This window comes from Gastrolobium bilobum, unplaced genomic scaffold (assembly GCF_033153095.1).
Source record: "Gastrolobium bilobum isolate Gb01-03AN ecotype WA unplaced genomic scaffold, APGP_CSIRO_Gbil_v1 utg11851, whole genome shotgun sequence".
NCBI lineage: Eukaryota > Viridiplantae > Streptophyta > Magnoliopsida > Fabales > Fabaceae > Gastrolobium > Gastrolobium bilobum.
Genome location: NW_026898367.1, coordinates 436,850 through 459,983, shown reverse-complemented (window position 1 = coordinate 459,983; position 23,134 = coordinate 436,850). Strand labels below are relative to the sequence as shown.

The window sequence follows — 23,134 nt, the reverse complement described above, 5'->3', positions numbered from 1 at the left end:
ATTAGATTCAGAGCTTGCCTCTTTCTCACAAAAAAGACCTTGGAGGCTGATGACTTAAGAGGTACTATTTATATGGGTTCCAAGAAACCCTAGCTCATTGGGCTGTAGGTTCCTTGGGCTCTTCTCATACTAATAACCCATTTGGGCTTTAGTAAAAGAGCAAACCCAACAATCTCCCACTTGCTCTTTTGGATACAAACTTGAGTCGTAAAACCCAAGATCATGTAACCCATAAGTCATCATCTATCCGAAAAATACCCCATCCCTTGTCTCAAGCTAGCTTGGGGATCTACCATCTGTTATTAATCAAGGCTCCTGATAATCAACGAATGATTATCTAATTCGGTGCTACTCCACTAAAAGCCCGAACTTGAACTCCAAGATTAACAACACTTATAACATGAATATGCATCGCCCCTTTGTAGAATGTCTATAATTGATTGACAAGTTTTCTGTAACTCAATCAATTATTTATTCCCTTGACTATGATAGTTTCTTTAATGGATTACATGCACTGGCCAGTGTCTTTAATATCCAAGTACCGAAACATATCAAGGGGACATATCCTACAAATTCCATGTTGTTTATCTCATAAATACCGATAATCAAATAATCTCACTCCCAAAATACCGAGTTATTGGCCGTCAATAGATCGAACCTCACCCGTTGGTAAATCAAAGAATGAAAACTATTTGATTACCTATTTATAATAAACTCAGGATTAAGAGCAATCACATAACTATAGTTAACTGGAGATTTGATACCTTATGACAGGAAAAACAACCTTAATCAAATCTCTCCTTGATCCTTTCAATGTGAATGTTAATTCACACCAATATTTTCCAATGATTCGGACAAAACCATTTCATAAAATATTGCAGCCTAAATAAAGTGCCCAACTTTATTTAACAGCTGTGAATCCATTCATCAATTGTGAGAACATATGATCATGTCCTCCATGAACGTATCCATATGATCATATACTCCACAATTTGATCCGGACCTTTATGTTTGTAAATAGTGCGCAAAATAAATAAATAAAACCTTATTTATGAAATTCAGAAAATTATTTTATTGTTTCATGGTCTTACTCCAAGAGCACAATGAAACCAATAACTCCCACTTGCTTAATGCAAGTCTGGGATCCTCTTAAGACCCAAAGAAGTAACATGCCTCTCGAACACAAGTTCAGGCAAACTCTTAGTAACTGGGTCTGCAAGATCCACCTCTAATGCTATCTGAGTTTAGTGAAAAACTCATAGCTCGAGGTTGATTTTCTTGAGTCAATATCGACTTGAAATAACTGAATATTTGAAAACTCAGCTTTTCAAGACTCCCACTAGAATATACCAGCATATAATCTCTCGTTCTCCAAAGATACTTGAGTACATGCTTAACAATAATCTAGTATTCCTCTAGGTTCAAAATGGTACTATCTCACTACTCCCACTGCGTGACAGATGTCTGGTTTAACGCCCAACATGATATGCGTGAGTCTACCTTTGCCAAAGCATAAGATATCTTGCTCATGCATTCATCCTTCTTAGAAGTCTTTGGTCACTCCTTAGGAAGATGAATTCCACATCTGAGAATTATAATTCTTCTCTTAGAATTCTCATGTTGAATTTTGGGTTTTGTCAATATAAGTAGCCTGAGGTGATGCCAACAACTTATTCTTCCGGTCTCATAAGAGTTTTATACCAAGAATATAATTGGCTTCCCCAGTACTTCCATACCAAAACACTAACTTAGCCAACTCTTTATGCTTGATATTACCTCCATATTGTTTCTAATAAGGAGCATATCATCTACATAAAGTACCAGAAAAGCTACTGTCTTCCGTTGTATCCTTTACATACAAATACACATCATTCATCAAGGTTCTCTCAAAATCAAAATTTTGATAACCTGATCAAAACTGATGTTTCAAGACCTGGATGCTTGCTTAAGTCTATGAAATAGACTTTCACAACTTGCATACCGTGTGTTCCTACCCATTTGCTATAAACTCTTTTGGTTGTTGTATGTAGATATCCTGACATCCAACTCCCAAAATGAAATCTCATAATTGAGACTTATAGCAACTAAGAGAATCTGGATAGACTCAAGCATGGCGTCTGGCAAAAAATGCCTCCAAGCTAGCTTTGAAGGTTTTCACCTTTCTGTCATCCTCTCTTTGCCTTTTATGTCCACATGCACCTTGTGGATTTTACCCCTCTTGGTGTCTTTACTAGGACCGAACAGAGTTGAAATACAAGTATTTCATCTCATTGTTCATAGCCTGAGCAACACTTGATCAACAACATCTTCTAGTGCATTATCGTAACTAGTAGGATCAATATCACTCAACAAGAGACAACTTGAGAGTTAACAAGGTTTTCTCCCACTACGAATATACTGCACTAGACCTTGTGTATTTATAGGTAAAACAAAGAGTGGGTCAAATGATGGATCTTCAATTTCTTGAGGATCCGTTTATCCATGATATTGTTCCTTTACATGTGATACTAATATTTCTACTAGTTTCACTTATATATTATCATGTTGAATTTCCAATCATGGTTCTCTTGTTTGTTCACTTAGAGATATATCTATCCCCTCTTGAACAATCAAGGGAACAGTGGATGAAGCTTCTAGAGATTCTGGAAATTCTTGATCTGAGATAAATCTCATCAAGAATAACCTAACTTAAGAGCTTATAATTTCTCATCTAGTCCTCCTCCTTTAAGAAAATCATGTGAGTTCTCACTTAGATTATCTTGTCCTTAAGACTAAATAAGAAATCATCCCTAGTTCTCTTAGGGTAGCCAAAAGATATGCACTCCTCCATACAAGATTCCATCTTATTTGACTGCTGTTGTAGGACGTGTGCCGTAGCACCCTAAATCCGAATATGGTTTGATCTGGGCTTGCACCCTTTCCATAATTCTTTAGGTGCCTTTACAACAAACTTTGACGGAATCAAGTTAAGAAGGTACATTTCCTTCTCTTAGGCATCTCCCTTGAACAACATTGACAAAGATGAATAACTGAACATGATCTTCACCAAGTCTAGAAATGTTTGATTTTTGCATACTGCAACTTCATTCAACTAACGCGTTCTTAGAGTTGACAGTTACAAAAACTATCCCCTCTTAAATCAGGTAAGACCTGAACTTACCAGACAGGTAGCCAACACTTTAGTCAGACCAAAGTGTTTTTGATTTGAACACCTACATGCTTTTCTGCCTCAGACTAAACCTCTTGGAAATTTTCAAAAGCTTTAGACTTATAGCGCACTTGGTTCATCTGTCCAAATCCAGAGTAAACATTCATATAATGAAGTACTCATCACCTCTTCTGGTCTGAACGCTAAGTGGTCCACATACTTTAGTATGTACCAGTTCCAGTTGAATAGTTGCGCAAACCTTCTTGGCCCTTGTAGGATTGCTTGGCCACTTTACCTTCCAAATAGGACTAACACGTAGCTGTTAGTTAAAAGATTATTGAACTTTCAGTCCCTCTTTTAACTAAAACATGTTTCCTACTTGAGATAACATGACTCAATCACAAAGGCCAAAGTTATGTTTCACTTCAAACTTTTATTTCTTTGGTGAAATTTCTTGTTCATCATCCTTCCATTCAACATAACAAATTTAAAAAGGTTATAGGACATAGGTAATAAAGACTATTTAAACAATGTACCAGAACAAACAAGACGAAGATGAACTTCGAAATGTAACTGAGGAATCAATTGCATTGTCAACCCATGTTTTAACCAAAACAACTAACAAAAATTGAATTCCTCTTGAAATCTGGAACAAATAAACAGTCACCCAAAACCATAGTCTTATAAATAACTTGTCCTACTGCAAATGCAGACACAAGTTCCCATTTTCAAGCTTAAAATATCTATGTCCATTGCTGACAGGCATGCCATGTTTGAACTACTACAAAGAGTAACAAACATAATCAGTGATTCATGAATCAATAATTCATTCACTGATCAGGCCTTGATATGCCCATGTCAGGTTCTTTTCATCACCTCTGGGCAATTTTTCTTTCAGTCTGCACTTGAAGAACTTGCCTTGCGGCTTCTTCATAGCAACTGGTTTGACAACTGATAACCAAGTCATTTTGTTCTTGTTACCACCCTTGGGTTTCCCTTTGGATTTAACAAGACTCTTAGCAAAACCTGCACCGACTGCATTCTGTCTAGCAGAGCTGCTAGACGCAGCAAACATGTCATTAAGAGTCTGAAGCATTTTTACTCCACTCTTAATCATGTACACTTGCTTCTGCAAGTATTTGGAAAGACTGACAATAATATAGCAGCGAACTACCATATCTACCTATGGCCCTCGCATTGTCAGGACAAATTTTAGCTTCCATGTTTTAGAACAATATCAAAAATTTGCTTTTCACTTATTCATAGTTGGTACTATCTAGAGGTTTTCGACTCAAAATCATTTCTAAGATATTTTCTGAAAAACATATAAAGCACACGATTACAAACAAATAATGCAATAAACAAACGAAGTGCAAGTAGATTCTCATAACTACTCTTGTTTATTGTTAACAATCCTTCAGTTTATCTTTACAAGGCTTACGATGGGCAAGTCACTTGTAAAAACCAAAATTGTTATTTGGGCCTTCAGTGCCATTGCCAGAGCCTCGATGGGAGGGTTAACAATTTTACCAAAGTTGAACGTAATTAACCATTGTTTAATTTCAAAATTATCCTTAGTGTCTAAGCATTGCCGACGATGGGCCGTACAATACTTTACTAAAATTTTGAAATTATTAAGATTTAATCTAGTGAAATCTGATTATCCTTATCCGATGGGGCTTCAGCGATAACCATTTCACTAATAAACCCACAAATGGAGCCCGCAGGTTTTAAAATTAATTAATTTTTAAAACCTTCACCCATTCAACATTTTTGTTTGAGAATTTTCATAAGCCCTGTCGAATTCATTGTTTAATTTCAAAATTATCTTTAATAACTTAGTATTATCGACGATGGGTCGTACAACACTTTATTAAAATTTTGAAATTATTAAGGCCCGATAAAATCCAATCATGCTAATCCGTTGGGGCCTCACATGATTATTTTATTGATAGGCCCACAATGCGCCTGGAGGTTAAATTAATTTCTTAATTTAAATCTCCTCCCATAATTATTTAGGTCCAATCTAATAAAATCCAATCATGCTTATTCGATGGGACTTCACATGATTATTTTATTAATGGTCCTTATAATGCGCTTGAAGGTTAAATTAATCTCTTTATTTAAATCTCCTTCCATTCAACATAAGCAACATTTTCAAATTTCCAAGAATTATTTAATTGAGAGTATCCTTTGTTTGATTTCAAAAACTATATAAGTAAGAGCGCCGATAAACGTGCACTAAGCTTAACATAATTTTGAAAGCATTAAGGTCCTGAAATCCGGTCACTTTACGTCAGCGTGTGCTCCAAACAATCATGATACATGAATGTTGTATGCAGCGTGTGTTATTCCATGACCATTTCAGAAAACCCACAAATTACTAGCAAAATAAAAGAATTCTCTTAGGAAATTTTCTCTAATTATTTTTCTAGATTTAAATCATCTAAATAGCTGACTTAATTATTAATCTAGATTGCAACAATCATAATAATTATCATTTATGAGGATAATTTGAAATCAAAATAATTTCCATAACGATTATTTGTCTTGATGTTAATTATCCAAAATTAATTAATTCAATTATTAATCTAGATTTTTAATAAAAATCATAATAATTATTAATTAATTTCTTAGGATGATTTAAAATCAAAATAATCCCATAATAACTATCATACTAGTCGCTGAAGACATAATAGCTATTATGCTCATGCAATCATACAAGTTATGCAACAATATGGCACCACCTAGTCTATATGGCATGTTATCGCAATAAAGCATGTTATCAATCATATAATTTATACCAATCAATAAAAGCATTAAATAATAAAATCTAATTACTTTAATCCATGACATTCCTATTTTAAAGAAAATAAAAAAAATGTTACAACTTTGGAATTCAACTTTCGCCTAGCCCACAGTATCTGTCTCAAGCCCCTTTAGGGTTTCATGGGCCCAAAAGCCCAAAGACCCAATCCTTTGGCGAGAAACCCTAGGACGCGAAAGAGGAACCCTAGCCGTCAGGTCTGCCGCGCCGTCACCCGAAGTCAAATCAGGCTGAAACTCCAGGGGAAGGACCGCCACGTAGAGACGAGTGCACAGCCGCCGGAACTACCCAAAAAGGTGGCCGGACGCTCCCTCACTCTCCCATTATTTTCCGGAGAGTGGCGGCCACTCTCATCTGCTTGTGGGGGCGCGTGGAGGAGCGTGAAGTCTCCAATAGCGGTGATCCACCCACCGTTGCGTTCGTCTTTCCGTCCTCTTTCCAACCATATATAGATCGTCCCGTTCCGAGATCGGGAAGTCCTTGAAAAGTCTCCGACAGTGATGACTGCGCATCTTCCTCGCGATTTCTCGATGTTGAACTTTTACAAAATATTGAAAAAATACACAGAAATTCCAAAAATAAACAAAAACAGCAAGGAGGAAACCTAATCATATGGGATTAGCCTCCTTGTTACAAATCGAGAAATACACGAGAGACCCTAACCATGGATTAAAGCATTTTTACCGATTAAAATTTAAACTTTTATGAAAATGAATTATAAAATACACATGCTAGATTCATACCATAATCCTAGAACCCTAGGTGCCACATTTCAAGAAGCAAAACTAATTACATGAATAGTGAAACTAGATTCACATACCAATGTACAGCCAAGGCTCTGATACCAATTGTAGGAAATCTTATATTTATGCGGAAGCGGTTTAGGACCTAGTACATTGGTATGCTGACCGAATCATCCTTGTTTCACAATTACCTCTCGGTGCGCAGGTCTCGTGTAGAATCTTCCCTTGTAGGATTCCTCTTCACGAACAGCTCACCTCAGCGCCGCAGCACGAACAACCTCCTTGAAGCTGGACTGTGGCAGATCTTCCAAACTATCTCTCGAGGAGGAAGGGGAAGTGTGTGGGCACTGATTAGATTCAGAGCTTGCCTCTTTCTCACAAAAAAGACCTTGGAGGCTGATGACTTAAGAGGTACTATTTATATGGGTTCCAAGAAACCCTAGCTCATTGGGCTGTAGGTTCCTTGGGCTCTTCTCATACTAATAACCCATTTGGGCTTTAGTAAAAGAGCAAACCCAACAATAAGACCCTTTGATGAGGTTCGATTTATAAGATAAACAGCTGCAAAGACACTTTATTCCCAAAACTCAATCAGCAAGTTTGCCTGAAACAACAACAACGCACGAGACACATTAAGTATGTGTCTATGTTTTCGTTCCACCCTTCCATTCTGTTCTCATGTATGAACACATTATGTTTGACTTTAAATGCCCATATATGTGTACAACTTGGTTAAATTATTATTTTTAAACTCTGTGCCATTATCAGGCCGAATCACCTTCATTATTTTTTAAAATTGAGTCTTAATCATGAAAATAAATTTTCGCAACCTGGAAAAGGTTTCACTTTTATCTACAAGCATGTATACCCAAATACATCTACTGTAATCGATCGACAATTGTCAAAAAATAATGAGCGCCAAAATAAGTTGAAGTTTTATAAGGACCCCATGTGTCACAGTGAATAAGATCAAAACATGCTTTAATGTTACTAAAACTCAAAGGAAACATACTACGAACTTGTTTGGTTTGATAACAAATATCACATGCCTTATTTTGATTTTCTTTATTCGAACTACTAGAAAAAGGAAGCAGAGAAACAACTTCATATGATGCATGTCCTAATCATACTTCTGTAGTTTCCCTAGTGCGAACAGCAGCAATAGATGGTTGCATAGAGTGAAACATATAGACCCCTGCTCGGTTGTCACCTAGTTCAATCGTCTGGCTCAACATATGGTCCTGTAATACACAACCCTTGTCAGAAAAGATTACATTGTTGTTTGTTTCTTTCAATAATTGGGACACAAAAATCAAATTGCACCGCAACTGTGGCACATATAAAACATCATGCAAAATAAAAGATGAATCAAGAACCACATTCTCACGTTGCTCTGCTAGAACCATGGTACCATTGGGAAAACTCATAGGAAAAGGTGATATAGCCCTCATGTCTTGCATCAAATCTTTCGAACCTGTCATGTGTTATGAAGCTCCACTATCTACAAGCCATTGGAAATTAACAGACTTACCCTAAAGTTTGTCATTTGATTGAGGTGGATTGACTAAAGCAACCAACTTTGTAACAAGATCAGTTGTAAGCATAGTATAAGCACCAGTTTGCTGAGGTTCTCCCACGGTTTGAACAGCGCGGACCCGTTGCGTCTGGCCATTTGTTTGCACAACTCGAGCCTGTTTGTAGTTGGAACGACCCCCTGATGAACGACCCATTCCCCTTCCACGACTGCCTCCTCTGTTAGAAGGATATCCATTGATTGTCCAACATCTAGAAGGATCATGATTAGTCTTCCCACAATGAAGACATGGGATTCATTCACGATCTGCTTGTTCTTGTGGTACCATCCTCCGATTGTTTCTTTCCCGAGAAGTTATATTAGTCTGAACAACATAGCTAACCACCTTAGCTCTCGCATCCTTTTTTCTTGACATATCCCGATGCGTCTCCTCCTAAACCACAGCTGCATAGGATTGATTTAAATTAGGAAAGGTTGGGTAGTTGAGAATCTGAGTCCTCAACGCACCAAATTGATTATCATGCAACCCCATAAGGAATTGGTAAACCTTTTCCTTTTCAGCTTCATCACTATTATAAATTGACATGGCACATTTGGCTCTACACGTACAAGAAGGTTGGTTTTTGCTTGCATCTATCTTATCCCAGATAGCCCTCAGACGTGTGTAATAGGTGCTAACATTGATTCCATCTTGTCTGATATTAGCAAGATTGGTGCAGAGTTGATTTAGTCATGGTATATTCGCAACTGAATATCGCTCTTTCAGGTCTTCCCAAAGATCCTTTGTCGTTCCAAAATACTGACTTTGTAATCAACACATGCAAAAATGAGTTCTCGGAGGAAGCCAAGATAAAGTCCATTTCAAGTTTCGATTGTATTTCTGATAGACTTCTTGTTCTTATGCTCTGTAATTCAACAATTTGGTCTGTATCTTAACTTCCCTTTATTGTTTTCTACACTTAGACTTTGGTAAGCAAGGAACATGTCCTTTTTCTTAATGAATTTCTTGGTTTCATTTTCTGTTAACATGAATAACTAATTTTCTTTTCTGGAATTATGAATGGATTGAGGAGTATCCATTAATTAGAATAACTGTTATAAATGTTATTGTTTTTAAATTAGCAAAATTCTTTTTGTTTGAGGGCTATGAGAATGGTTCTTAAACCTTTTGTTCATGGATCTTTGATTGGGAAATTGAGATTTATGAATTTTGTTAATTGATTGCTTTACGATTAGGGATATTTTGGAGTAAAAGTTGAGAATTTGACTTACACGAATCTGGTTTAACACCAGGGAACAAGGTTGATTGGATTTGAATTCTGGGTTTGGGAAAATTCTTGAAAAGTGCTATAGAACTTAATTTTCAGCAGGAAAGTGCTATCTATATCAGGTAAAATGAAGGGATGCGAAAATAAAAAGGGAAATTCATGAAATTTAGAATTATGATGCTTGATTCTTGATTGTTAATTGTTGTAAAGATACTTGAGTTACTTGGTGTGCTCAAAATTAAATTTGGTGTAGTGATTGAATCTTTAGTTGAAGAATTAAATACTTTGAATTTCAAGAAACTAAGATAGAATAGATAGAAGAAATTAGATTCATTGTTTCCTGTGGTTGAACTTGATCTTTTGATCCATATTCTACAATTGTGATTGTTAGCACAAGACAAAACACATTTAAAATTCTGAAAATTCCATTTTAACAAGAACATTAGTTTATATCCATTTTGCCTCCATGGCAATCAACTCCAGTTTTCTCCAATAAAAGTTTAATTGCATCATATGTCCTTCCACTTTTCAAAAGACCATCAATTAAATAGATAATTGTAAACATGTTGGGTGTAAGTACTACATCGAGCATCTCCATGTGCTATCTTAAAGCCTCTTTGGTGTTCCCAACCTTATAGTGTCCATCAATCAAAGCAGTGTAAGTTACCACGTTAGGCACAAGATATTTGATTACCATTTCTATGTACAAGCCAATTGCATCATTTATGTTTCCTTTCTTGCAAAACCCATCAATCAATTTAGAAAATGTTATAACATCGAGTTCTATTTTTCTTTTATTCATTTGGGAACACACCTCAATAGTCTTCTCCATATTGCATGTTTTACAGTATCCATTAATTACTACATTGTATGTCTCAGAATGGTAAGGATCCCTACTTTGCCCATTTTCTCCATTAAATCGTTAGCTTTTTCTAATCTACATGAGTTGCATAGATCCTTTATGAGTATATTGTATGTATAAACATTTGGGAAGATTTTGTACCTTTCTATTGCTACATGCAAATGCATTGCTTCAGGCAAGTTCCATGCCTTACAGTAGCCATCGATCCAATAATTTTAAGTATATTATTAGGAAAAACACCAATTTCGAGCAATCTTCAATCCCCCACCTTGGACAAAATATCTATCAGAGTAGCAAAACTCACAACATCAATGTGCAATCCCTGCAGTAGCATATCATGATAAAAGTGGAAAACTCGTTTAACACCATTCATCTTGCAATACTCATCCATGTGAATCTTATAAGTATACAAATCGAGGGTCACCTTAGATTCCCTCATCAACCTAAACACGACCTCTGCTTCTTCCATTTCACCCTCATTGCAAAAGACACATATAAGAATATTGTAAATCACAATCGTTAGTTCAATCCCCCTTTCAACCATTTCATCGAACACCTTATATGCATTGCTAAAATCACCTTGTTTGCAACAACATCACATTAAAACGCCATAGGTCATAATAGTAGGAGATAATCCACGCAATACCTTGTCCCTATACACCTCCCACTCAGAATCACAAGCCTATAACATGGGTAAAGAATCTAGCATTTTATACACCCACAAGGCTTCTTCTACGACACCCATTGTAATAACACGTTAGAATGTGGATGGCGGGGCTTTTTTATCCTTGTAGTGCAAAAAATGAAATATAACACTTTATTTTTTTGGCAAACTATTTACCCAACTAATGCAAGGGAAACGCCCATGGAAAATGTGTGTATTTAAGTCGTGCATCGCCCATGTGCATTCTTTGTAAAATGATGACCATGAGAGTGAGAGAGGGATGTTTAACTGATTAGTATTAAAATATAAAAAAATATTAATATAACGGGTCGACCTGTAAAACTTTCAGGCCAAATTTATCCATTAAAGCCTGAAGCCTTTTAGTTAAATGGGCTATGAGTTCAAGTTCATGTTTGAATCCATTAAAAGACAGGTCGGGCCCGTGGCCTTATGACCACCCTTACTCCTAGTGTCTTCTCTTTATTCTTTCTATGCAATTGCGGTCTTCGTGATAGTTTTTTTCTTCAAATAGTTAGAAAAAGATACTGTGTATTTTAATTTGGGGAAAATTAAAAATAAGTTTCAAATTCAATTTTTTTATTTAAGTAAAAACACAAAAACTTATATTTGTACTATGTTTATGTTTTTATGCAATATTTTAACCCATTTTTACACGAGAGTATTTTTTCTTTTAAGTTTTTACACTAATTTTTAACCATAGATATTCGGAACTATTCAATTGATTCGGATTTCAGAGTGATTGGATATTTTAGTTGACATTTTTTTTTTTTTTTGTACAGCTAGTTGACATCTTGATTTTGCTTGAATGAGGAAGATCTGCAAGCGACGTGGCCTCCTCTCTATCTCTACCCAACTATCTCTCTCCACACTCTCTCTTTTTCTATTGCACTTTTTACCTCTCTCATGCCACTCGCTTTCCACGTCGCCCTTTTACCTACCCCACGCCCTATGCGCACAGCGCACCCCCAAACGGGCCCCACGTTAGTCACTCCCAGCATCTGATTAAGGAATAAATTTTGGTACTACTATTGCACCAAGATTGCATCTCATCATCAACGAGAGCATTACATATCACAGGAGAGAAAAAAAAATTATCAGAAAAAATAAAACTTTAGCTTAGTAATATTTTTATTATGGGATGTACTGAATCTTTGGTGCTACAATAGCACCAAAGATTTGTTCCTGATTAAGTTCCAAGTTTACACGTCAAAAAGCTGAGGTTGCAAATTGCGATGCCTTCCCTCTCGCGGAGTCCTAAAAAATATCATCGAAGCTCTGCTAACGTGCGCCGTCAAAACGCAGCCGTTTGATCCTCCCTTTGTTCTGACAGCGTTGTCGTGTATGTGACGTTGCGGTGTTTTGGATTTGGAGGGCAACGTGGAGCGAGCAAGTGGAGGATTGTGATTTTTCAAAATTTGATGGCACATCAGTGGTTTTTGCCAAGTGGGGGTTGTGGGAATGAGGAGGGTTTTTATTGAAGTTTTATAGCGTTGGCGTTTCGATGGTGTTGTATTAGAAGCTAGGGGTTTTTTTTTTAATTGGGGAGTGATTGAAGATTTGTATTTTCATTTTTCATTTTTCATTTTTCAATTTTGGGTATGGAGCCTGTGGTGCTTAATTTGAACAGAGAAATTGGTGGTGGTGGTGGTGGTGGGAATAAGAGTGGTGAAGGTTTCATTGATAGAAGTAAAGTGAGGATTTTGTTGTGCGATAACGATTCCAAGAGTTCCGAAGATGTTTATAAGCTTCTTTTGAGATGCTCTTATCAGGGTATGAAGTCTAAACCTCTTTTTTTTTGTTCACCCCTTTTTCAACTTGCACTTCACTTGGACGTGTTTCTTTGATTTATGTGCATAATCTTTGCCGTGCTTATATTATGTCATTTTTTTTTTTGCCCATGCTTGGGTAAAATATCTAATTCGATTTTGTTGATAGAAAAAGGTAACTGGGGATCTCTGGTTAAAAATCATTTCTTTTGAAACTCAATTTATATTCTCTATGCTAATATTTGATTTCAATGAATGATCGGAACTATCACTTTTTGCTTTTTCACCTTTGTGGCCAATTCTTGTCGAAAATAAGGTCAAGAGAAATAATTGGTTGCAATAAGCTAGCCTTAATTAAGACCTTGAAGGGGGTAGTTGCTTGGTGCAACTTTTAGATACATAAGCATTCTAGATTGTCGTCAGGTGTTTTGGTTTTGGGGTCCAAGTTGTTTTTTTAAATGACCTTTATGCATGGAGAAGTTTTTCTTCTAAGTGAAAATACCTTCCAAGTGGAGATTTTAGTGAATGCTTTTGTGATTCCTACTGTGTGATGCAGTTTGGCTTGTCTGATTTAAAGGTTATGCAATTTTTGGCATTCTCCCTGTGATCATATGTAAACCTCTGGTTTTTCTATGTTTCGCAGTTACTTCAGTAAGGTCAGCAAGACAGGTAATTGATGCACTGAATGCAGAGGGGCAGTATATCGATATCATACTAGCTGAAGTTGACCTTCCGATGAAGAAGGGCATGAAGATGTTGAAGTACATAACACGGGACAAAGAATTACGCAGAATTCCTGTTATAAGTAAGCTTTGGTGTTTTTTATTTTGCTAAGAAACTAGTAAGACTCTTGAATTTAAGCAAATTATTTTCTGCTCCTCATCAATGTTTTGAATATCTTGTTTTGATAAGTGATGTCCGCACAAGATGAGATATCCGTTGTTGTTAAGTGCTTGAGACTTGGAGCAGCAGACTATCTAGTAAAGCCTTTACGCACTAATGAACTATTAAATTTGTGGACGCACATGTGGAGAAGGAGGCACATGGTTTGTATTGCCCAACTTCATATATATGGATGTTCCCCATTTTATGTTCATTCATCCTAATTATTCGTTTTCTGCCTACTGTATGTAAACTTTGGGCAATATGAAATGGGTGCTGAGTACCTAATTATCTGGAGGTGCACCTCTGTTTCCAGCAGTCAGCTTTCACCATTACAAACATTATATTTAGAAAATCAGATTGTGAGGATTTAAACCTCATGTGAGCCAGAGTTTGATTGACACATGAATGCTCTTTAGTTAAATGCATGATATTTTATACATAATTTTTTTTATATACTTAAATGAGTAAAATATATATTTAGCATTTTTAAAGTTTCTTTTGTAAGTTTTTAGGTTGATCTGACTAATCTACCAACAGTTTTCTGGGTTTCTGATTGGGTCAGTCGATTCATACATTATATTTTGATAACAAAACCATTCCACTAATATTGTATGAAGCTATAGGATTGGGAGGCACATTGCATTCCAAATATCAGGCTACCTCATCTCTGCAGCAGTGTAGGGGCGAAGGCAAACACTTAGATACTAAGTTTTAGATTTAATTAAAATGTTCAAGAAAGTATCAACTTTATGTCTGTTACCGTTAAGTGATCAAACAGACATTAGATACTAAGGTTTAGATTTAATTAAAATGTTCAAGAAAGTATCGACTTTATGTCTGTTACCATCAAGTGATCAAACAGAAATCAGTTATAGTTAATAGTTTCATTTCGTATGAAATTATGTTTCATGACTTTGTCAGATGGTAAGAATGTGGATTTTGGAAAGAAATAGTCGACCTTGATTTATCAGGGTTTCATATGCAAACACTTTACATGGATCAAGCATACGATATAATGGAATATAGAATATTAGGGTGGCCCCTCCTCTTTACTCTAGCTTGATTTTGCTCTTTGCATATGCACATTCACATGACACTTTTCTCTGGATCTTCCAATTAATGCTTAGACCTTCCCAATTTGAATTTTTTATATCTATGCTGGCAGCTTGGACTTGTAGAGAAGAACATCTTGAATTATGATTTTGATCTGGTAGCATCAGACCCTAGTGATGCCAATACAAACAGTACCACCTTGTTCTCCGATGACACAGATGACAAGTCCAAGAGAAGCACCAATCCAGAGACACGCTTCTCAGTCCAACAAGAGCAAGAGGTGAATTTAAAAAAGCATTATTTAAATAATGTAAGAATGTAAGTATGCAATGGGATCAAGATGATCACAATCACTGAGCTTGTGCACCATTGCAAAACTTTAAATTTAATTAGGGTGCATTTGGATGCTTTTAAAGAAACTGCTTTTATGATATATCATTTTGATAGCTCTTTTTTTGCAGAAGCTATTCTTTCCAGCTTATGAAAAATGCACTAAAACTGCTTTTTCCTGAGTTTCAGTTTTCATTTAAAAAAAATGACTTACTAATTATTTTAAAAAAAATTAGACATTTTCTATTTCAAAAAAATACTTTTTCCTTAAGCACAAACAAACAGGCCCTTAATCCTTGAGGAGATAATTTTATTATTCAACTTTGGGCTTACTTTGCACAGAATGTGAACGTTGAGATTGACATACTTTAAGTTTTCATATTGCCTTTCAATGTAAAAGAGACTTCAAGTTCAATGCTGCTCTAGAAATTGAATTATGAACCCCTAGAATTTATAGGTATTAAAAATTCGTGATTCTGAATAAATGCAAATGACCATTTTTAAAAGAACTTAAGCTATGATTCAGACTCAAGTCATAAACAAATTAATACCCTAAACTCATTTTAAACAGCATGGATATGGAGACCATGAACAAATCAAGAAGTTAATGAAGTAATACTTTGAAAAATGTTACATTCACATAAATTGATGATATAAAAAGTGGCAACTATGTTCCCTGAAAAAGCAAATAAAAGAATCACAACTGTGTATAGAGCCGTTGGATTACATGTGGATGTGTAGAAAAGTGGTGGTGAGTCCCCTCAACAGATCCAGAGGTAACCCTGTAGTGCAGAAAGGGATGTAACTATGTAAAGTTTTTTGTGTGTCTAAATGGGTGTAGAGTAGCAGTACTCCAATGCCTTTTTCAGCCAGCTACCGGTAGCAGACATTATATAGTTGCTGATAGCTACAAATCAGAGATGATGTAGTATGTGGTTATTTATCTATATAATTTACTGTTTCAGTCTGCTATTGCCATTGCCCCTGCTGTTAAGGAACTTCCAGATGCTCGTGCATTAGAATATCGGCCTGATGTGCATGGAATTAATGACCACAGAACAGGTGGGCTCCTCTTTTTCGTTTGACTTTGTTTTTCTAAATCAGAAATTATATAATAATTTTTGGCATTAACATTGAAGTTATGCAGTGTAATGCCCAACTAGTTCTTATTTGTAAGAATAGCTTGGTTTGAATACAATAAAATGACACGTGATGATAAATATTGGTTTTCCATCCTTTTCTTACCTTCTTTTAGCCAATTTTGGTCTGTAAAAGTATTCTTTGTTCATGTAACAGAATTACTTATGGTAGCTTGCCTTCTATAGCTCCCTAGTTTTCAATTCTGAAAATGTCTTCAACATGAATGGGATTTTTGAGTTCCTGAAATTGAATAAAGTTTTAATTGTGAATACCCTGTTTCAGTTCTATTATTTTTCTGATTTTTCCTTAATCTTGTAGGACTTTTTTCATCTGGTCCAAAGAAGACTGAACTAAGGATTGGGGAGTCATCAGCCTTCTTCACATATGTTAAAGCATCAATGCTGAAGAGTAATTTTGAAGAAATTGTTTGTGTTGACAACAATGCTGCTACACGTGTGAGGATGAATGATATTCATCAAGCATGTGCTCAACAAGGGGTTAATGACCTTCAAATACGTGGAAATGGAGAGACATGTGAAAGTCAATCGCAAGAAGACTTACCGAGCAGCAATAGTATTCCTGATTCTTTCTCTATTGAGAGGTCTTGTACTCCACCTGCATCAGTGGAAATTTCACAGCAAAAGCATTACAAGGAAGAAAATTTACATCAGGGTGTGATGCATCCAAGAAATGGGACTTATTGTTCTGAGCTTGAAGTATCTGGCATGGCTGCCCAACATGCTTATCCATATTATATTTCAGGAGTTGTTAATCATGTTATGATGCCTTCATCAGCACAAGTGTATCAAAAGAATATCCAGGACCTGCAGAGTCATGCTAGTTCAGCTATGATTGCACAGTACAATCATCTTCCCCAAGGTGGTCCTCATGCAACGGGGATGACACCCTTCCCATATTACCCAATGAGTGTATGCTTACAACCTGGTCAGATTCCTACACCTCATTCATGGCCATCATTTGGAAGTTCAAGGTCATCCGAAGCAAAATTAGGTAAAGTTGATCGGAGAGAAGCAGCATTGATGAAGTTCAGACAGAAAAGGAAAGAGCGCTGCTTCGATAAGAAAATTAGGTATGTCAATCGGAAACAACTTGCTGAAAGGCGGCCTCGTGTGCGGGGACAGTTTGTCAGGAAGTTGATTGGTGCTAATGTGGATCTTAATGGACAACCTGCTTCCATGGATTATGATGAAGATGATGAAGAGGATGAAGATGATCAGGGAGCAAGAGATTTTTCTCCTGAGGATGCCTGAGTATGTCAAAATGCTATGTTCACCAAAAGGATGAAGGGCCAATCTGTTCCTTCCTGCACTAACATGTCCTGTCAAGGATCTACCTCTGTTCCTTGCTTTAATGAAAAGTTGATATCTCAGCGTTAATTGATTAGCATGTGTTCTTATTTGTCAGGGTTGCTGATCCAATGTGCTACCACATCATTTATAGTTAAAAACAAACTCTTGCTGTGTCATTTTTTGAATACCACTTCCTCAAATGATGTGTCCTATACTCCTATATATAGAGCTCTTTCAGAAGGTGGTATACCCACCTGCTGGTTATGTCCAATGCGGTTGGAATTATCATGCTTGTTTTATTGAAACTGTTGGAAGCAGGTTATGCTTGCCTATTTTTATGGAGAAATGTCAAGCCACCTTAAAATTGTCATCAGAAGTGAGTTATTAGTCTAAAATTTTACTTTCGAACAAAATTTCACAACTATCCAAAGCCTTTCCACTCCCAAATGTTTTTTTTGTACAAATTGTTGTGTTGTTAAGCTAATTTAGAATGTTTAGTAGCCTTTGGCGAGTCTGGTTTTTAGCTTCGCTTTAAGATAAGGTGAACTTTTTTTTCTTCGTAATCAAGATAAGGTGAATTTTAGTCAAACGTATTTTTGTAAAAAAATTTATCATAAAAAAAATTTAAAGCTTATCAGTTTTTTTTTCAATTTTTTTTTAAATTATTTTATCAAATAATTTGTTTTTAACTTGATCTTTAAAATAACTTTTAAGTTTAAAATTTGGGATTAATATTTATTTTTTAAAGGATATAGAATTGTGTTATTTTAGTTAAAATTATTATTTTATGATAAGAGAAACAGTTACACAAAATAAATCATGGTTGGAGAAAGTTAATGATTTTTTTTTTAATATACATGTTAAATAAAAAATAGTAGTTTTAATTAAAATAACTGTCTTTTAAAAGGATAAATATTTTTTCCTTAAAATTTTATATAATCATTGAATAATTTTAAACTTGTTTTTAATTTTAACTTAAAAGAAATTTTGAACTTAAAAAATACATACCAAATAAGCTCTTAAACTAAAGCTTAAAAGTAGCTGGACTCTGGGCTTTAATTATTATTATTAATATTTGTCCAAATACTAATTTACAGTGATCTAAATGCAAATACTATTTGTACTTAAAAAAAATGCAAATACTATTAGTTTTCAACTGTGAGAGCAACGATTAACCAAATCACGATTAACCAAATCAGTTTGTTCTGTGTGTCTACTGACGAGGAAAAAGGTGAATATTCGGAGTTTCGAAGTAGGGATTATATACTAATAAATGTGAGTTTCCAAAAAAATTGAATCGAAACATCAGATTCTGCCGAAGATGCTAATGCAGGCAACAAATGTTCCCTATTTAAGTCAATCATCTCTTTCTTTTTTTTGGAGTACAAAGGAAAACAAAACAACAAAAGGAGAAAAACAAAAACAACTACAGCCTACAGAGTCTTGGGCTACATGTGCCCATTGCATCTCTACCAACTTTTAACAATTGAATTTGGGATTAGTATTAAGGGAAATAGGTGAGAGAACTATTGCGCTCACAACTCTTCAAACATAGTCACATTGTTCGGCAGCAAACACCCCAATCTGAGATGTAATTAAGCCATAAAAAAAGAGAGCAGGCTAATGAGTCAGCTTAAAATATAGAATTAATATAATTGCAAGGACCAGAGCTGTAGTCACGGAGCCAACAATCCATTTGTTCCTGCTCATCCTTCTTGACATGGCCGTCAAAATCTTCTTGCTCTTATTAATGTTATCATCCACTCCATGGATCTGTATGGGAAAAAAATATAGCATTTCAGCCTTGACAGCCTAATTGGACTAAGGTATTGGAAAAACCAGATCTAACAAGCCTGAGGTCAGATTGATTTCACATAGGAAAATGCATTTTAAATAGTGAAGTTCTTATTAGTAGTGCATCTCTAGTTGAGAAGATTACTTGTGTATCAAATGCTAAATCATCTGGATTAAAGAGGGCCAATAAATTATTAAGTGGAAATAGGAACTGGTAAGTGGTAAAACTTACTGTCTTATGGGCATGGAGTAGAGATTGTCTTTGTTGCTGCAAGTCTTGGAGGATAGAGACACCAAGCTCCTCTGTCTCCAGCATTGTTCTTCTGCTCTCCTTTATTCTATCAGTTGATTGATTTAATCTCTCAGTAGACATCAAAAGTCTTCCCTTTTGATCATTTGATACCTGTCCTAGCATCCCACAAGTAGTGATGAGAATGCATAATTAATATAAAGAGGCTAAAATATTCACATGTATCCATTTGCCGTACATAAGCAGCATAGTATTGAGATGCAATGGAAGCGATATTGCTAATGTCTAAAAACAAAGTTGAGATTCAAAATATCTATATCATGCAATGTCTCTCGCTCCCCACCCCATAAAAAAACATAACCGAGTTCGGTCCATTTATATGTTTTTACGAAGGGTTTTATTAATCTCATGTTAAAGGAGATAAGTTATCTCATGTCATAGAGATAAACTTGTGGGCTCCACCACCTGAAAAATAAAAAGAAAAGAAAAAGGTGGCACAGTTATCGAAGGCTGTGTAGGAGAGAAATTTACCACATGTAACATAAGAGTAGTTTTTTCCTTTTATGAATGTATATTGGCATACTTTGACATGAGACTCAGTCCATTTATATGTTTTTATGAATGTATATATTGGCATACTTTGGCTTGAGACCAATTCGCAAGTTTCACAACAAAAGGCCTTTAGAACAATAAAAGTTACCAGCCAATCCTGATCTCAGATCACCCAACTAGTATCTTCTTCATCTTCTTACATGCGTATTAGTAATCTAAGCTCACGGTTCAAAGACAATAACGTTGACACCTATTAATATCTGAGGAAGGATGGATAAGAGAGATACCGCCAGTGTATCAGCCCTTCCTGACTCCAACAACTCATCTCGAGCAGTGAGGTTGACATTAGCTGACGTGATCACCTTAACTTCATTTTTCAAATTGTTCAAATCAGTTTTATATTCCCTTAACTTGGTAAGAAGATTTGCCTTGATACTTGGCTGCAAACTCCTAGCCTCAAGGTCCATTTTCCGAATCTGAAAATATTCAAGCAGGAATTATAATAGAGTCAAACATCAGGAGCAGGAGGAGGAGAAGAGAAGTCCTATTATACCAATACATCAGCATCATCTAATCCAGCTTTTATTTCAGAAAGTTTCTGCTTCTTCTGTTCTGCAGCACATAATGGTAACGGGCAAGTCATTAAATGAGAAAAGATGACTAGTGATATAATATCTTGTCATCCTTATTTTAAGTCTGATACACTTGATCATTCATTACATTCACAATGCAAACCAATATTCGATAACTGTTGAAAGCAAGTGTAAAAAAGAGATTCCATTACCTCCATCAAGGGCAGAAGCTGCAGTGCATTGGCGAGAAAGATTCGCCGATAGCTCACAGTATTGACGCTCGTACCCTTCAAATACCCCACTCATCGTTCCCAATTTCTCAACCCCACCTGTCCCAAATTCCAATCAATCAGATCCAATACAAATAACAAACCCAATTACTTAAATGTTGATTTCATTAAATAAAAAAAACATAAACTTTTGTATATTTTCGTCCCTCCAATACATATATATATATATATGTAAATCGAATCTCAGAAAATAATGAGCAATTTAATAAAAGCGACATTTCATGCATGTGAAGTGGTGAGAGAGGCTAACGGAAAAGCATACCGGGGAGTGATCGGAGAAGTAGTGGTGAAACCAACGTTACTCTCCCAAATATGAGGAAGGAATCGAAGAAGAAGAAGAACGAAAATAACAAACATAACAGTTGGTTGGATTTCACCGAACTAGGTGGTATTTACGCATGTGCCATGGAATTATTGTGTGTACATTTCTGACCTTTACTTTAAGACTTCATTACATAGGTGCATGGCAATCAAAAAACGCGATTTAAAACTGCGTTTTTATGTTTTTACCCCTTTTTTTTCCCATTAAGATAGTTTTACTAATATTCTAAGCATTTTTATTTTTTTTATTGTAATTTTATATTGTACTTTTTTTATCCTCTTTTATTTTTAGGTAAAATCTCAATTTTAATTACTTTGCAGTGTCATTAGTTGGTATAACTTGACCTAACTGATTAAGACAATTTTAAAAATTTATTTAATGAAAAATATTAAAATAATATTTTAAATTTGATACGTTGACCTATTGTATTATATAATATAGAGTTTATTATTTCTTTTGTTATAAGAATGATAAATTTATCTCTTATACAAACATAAAGATTTATTTTAATGAAGAAATTTAACTTAAATTTTTAAGATAATATGTTTTTAATTTTTCATAAATATATATAATTTTTTAGATGATTGTTAAATAAATAATTCATGATATAATCTTTCATACTTATTTATTAGCATAGATAAAAATTAGGATGAAAAGAAAAGATGGCTAAACAATCTCACAAGAGGGGGTGAATGTGTGTTACTTGAAATTCAAGAAACAATTCAAAAATCAAATTTTTAACAAGTATATAACCAAAATCAATTCAAACAGAATCTCAAGTTCAAGACCAAGCCTAAGAAGAAGAAGGGCAAGGTCAAGAGAAAGGAGGAGGCTAAGGACTCTGCTATTGCTGTATGCTTCCATTGTTAGAACGAAGGACAATGGAGGAGGAACTGTACATTGTACCTTGCCAGCCTCAAGGGAAAAAAACATGGTGATGCTTCTACCTCAGTGTGTTCACTAAAGAAATTAATTTTTCAAGTGTAGATTCAGCTTCATGGGTATTGGATATCGGATGTGTGTAAAACCCCGTATGCATCCAGTAATGTTATAATTGATTATGATATTAAGCACAATTACAATCACAACAGTTCGTTTAAAAATATGGGAAAAACTTTCTTTTTTCTTTTTGTTGTCGTTCACAATTATTTTCGCACTTTAAAAATGTCTGTATTAACAATTTGCAAACTATGATCGCAACTCAAATTATTGTGGAATCATAAATACTATTGCTTAACATCATACAACGTCTATTCAAATGTTCTATGTGGTTCCCTTAAACCAACAAAGCTAAAATACATAATTTGATGTTTTACCAACTTGAGGTACACTCATTTTTACCAAAAATGCATATATACTACATGTTCATAAATTGATATCTTTTGATATGTTAAAATAGACTCTTCTAGCTTTCCAATGAGGTATCACACGCATCAATTTGAGTTCTATGGCTCCAGATACGCCAGCCGTAAGTTAATTTCTTAAAACTATCAATACTGCACTATCAGGTTCACTAACATCCCTCACTGTTTCTGAAACTGCAGTCGTTCCACTCATGTTTTTTCTCCCAAAATTTATATTTTCTAGCAGACACCATAATCTTTAATTTTATGTATCATAAGCCTAATTTGGATAAGAAATGAGAGAGATATGAATTTTTTAAAAATGTATACAGAAGCTATATCATCTAGCATAGAACAAGATAGTCTGCCTTCAATCAAAAACTGGACAATTTCTACAATTGCAAATGATAACAAATTTTATGACAATATAGAGGACATCCTAAGATTTAAAATAAGGTAT

General features: G+C 35.2%; 2 protein-coding genes and 1 pseudogene across 2 annotated transcripts; 1 reads left to right on the top strand and 2 right to left on the bottom strand.

The window, feature by feature from the left end:
* Positions 1–9,962: 9,962 nt before the first annotated feature.
* On the bottom strand, positions 9,963–11,001 carry LOC133315370 (pentatricopeptide repeat-containing protein At5g61400-like; annotated as a pseudogene).
* Positions 11,002–12,345: 1,344 nt separating this feature from the next.
* On the top strand, positions 12,346–17,899 carry LOC133315372 (two-component response regulator-like APRR1). Its single transcript, XM_061516974.1, has 6 exons — positions 12,346–12,837; positions 13,477–13,638; positions 13,746–13,879; positions 14,884–15,051; positions 16,067–16,163; positions 16,560–17,899. The coding sequence occupies exons 1-6, from the start codon at positions 12,666–12,668 to the stop codon at positions 17,510–17,512; spliced, it is 1,686 nt and encodes a 561-aa protein (XP_061372958.1). The 5' UTR covers positions 12,346–12,665; the 3' UTR covers positions 17,513–17,899.
* Positions 17,900–18,962: 1,063 nt separating this feature from the next.
* Positions 18,963–21,345, bottom strand: LOC133315376 (vesicle transport v-SNARE 13-like). Its single transcript, XM_061516981.1, has 6 exons — positions 21,272–21,345; positions 20,932–21,048; positions 20,701–20,759; positions 20,435–20,623; positions 19,578–19,748; positions 18,963–19,324 (listed from the first exon to the last, which is right to left on the bottom strand). Exons 2-6 carry the CDS (start codon positions 21,023–21,025, stop codon positions 19,172–19,174), a joined length of 666 nt encoding a protein of 221 aa, XP_061372965.1. The 5' UTR covers positions 21,026–21,048; positions 21,272–21,345; the 3' UTR covers positions 18,963–19,171.
* Positions 21,346–23,134: the final 1,789 nt, after the last annotated feature.

What these genes read in the sequence shown, in the direction of transcription:
- LOC133315372 (XM_061516974.1), top strand. Translation starts at nt 12,666, where the DNA reads ATGGAGCCTGTGGTGCTTAATTTGAACAGAGAAATTGGTGGTGGTGGT. An exon ending in TGTGGAGAAGGAGGCACATG is followed by an intron (nt 13,880 to 14,883) that starts GTTTGTATTGCC and finishes CTATGCTGGCAG; the next exon opens with CTTGGACTTGTAGAGAAGAA. An exon ending in AATTAATGACCACAGAACAG is followed by an intron (nt 16,164 to 16,559) that starts GTGGGCTCCTCT and finishes TTAATCTTGTAG; the next exon opens with GACTTTTTTCATCTGGTCCA.
- LOC133315376 (XM_061516981.1), bottom strand. Translation starts at nt 21,025, where the DNA reads ATGAGTGGGGTATTTGAAGGGTACGAGCGTCAATACTGTGAGCTATCG. An exon ending in TAGATGATGCTGATGTATTG is followed by an intron (nt 20,624 to 20,700) that starts GTATAATAGGAC and finishes GAATATTTTCAG; the next exon opens with ATTCGGAAAATGGACCTTGA. An exon ending in TACTCCATGCCCATAAGACA is followed by an intron (nt 19,325 to 19,577) that starts GTAAGTTTTACC and finishes TTTCCCATACAG; the next exon opens with ATCCATGGAGTGGATGATAA.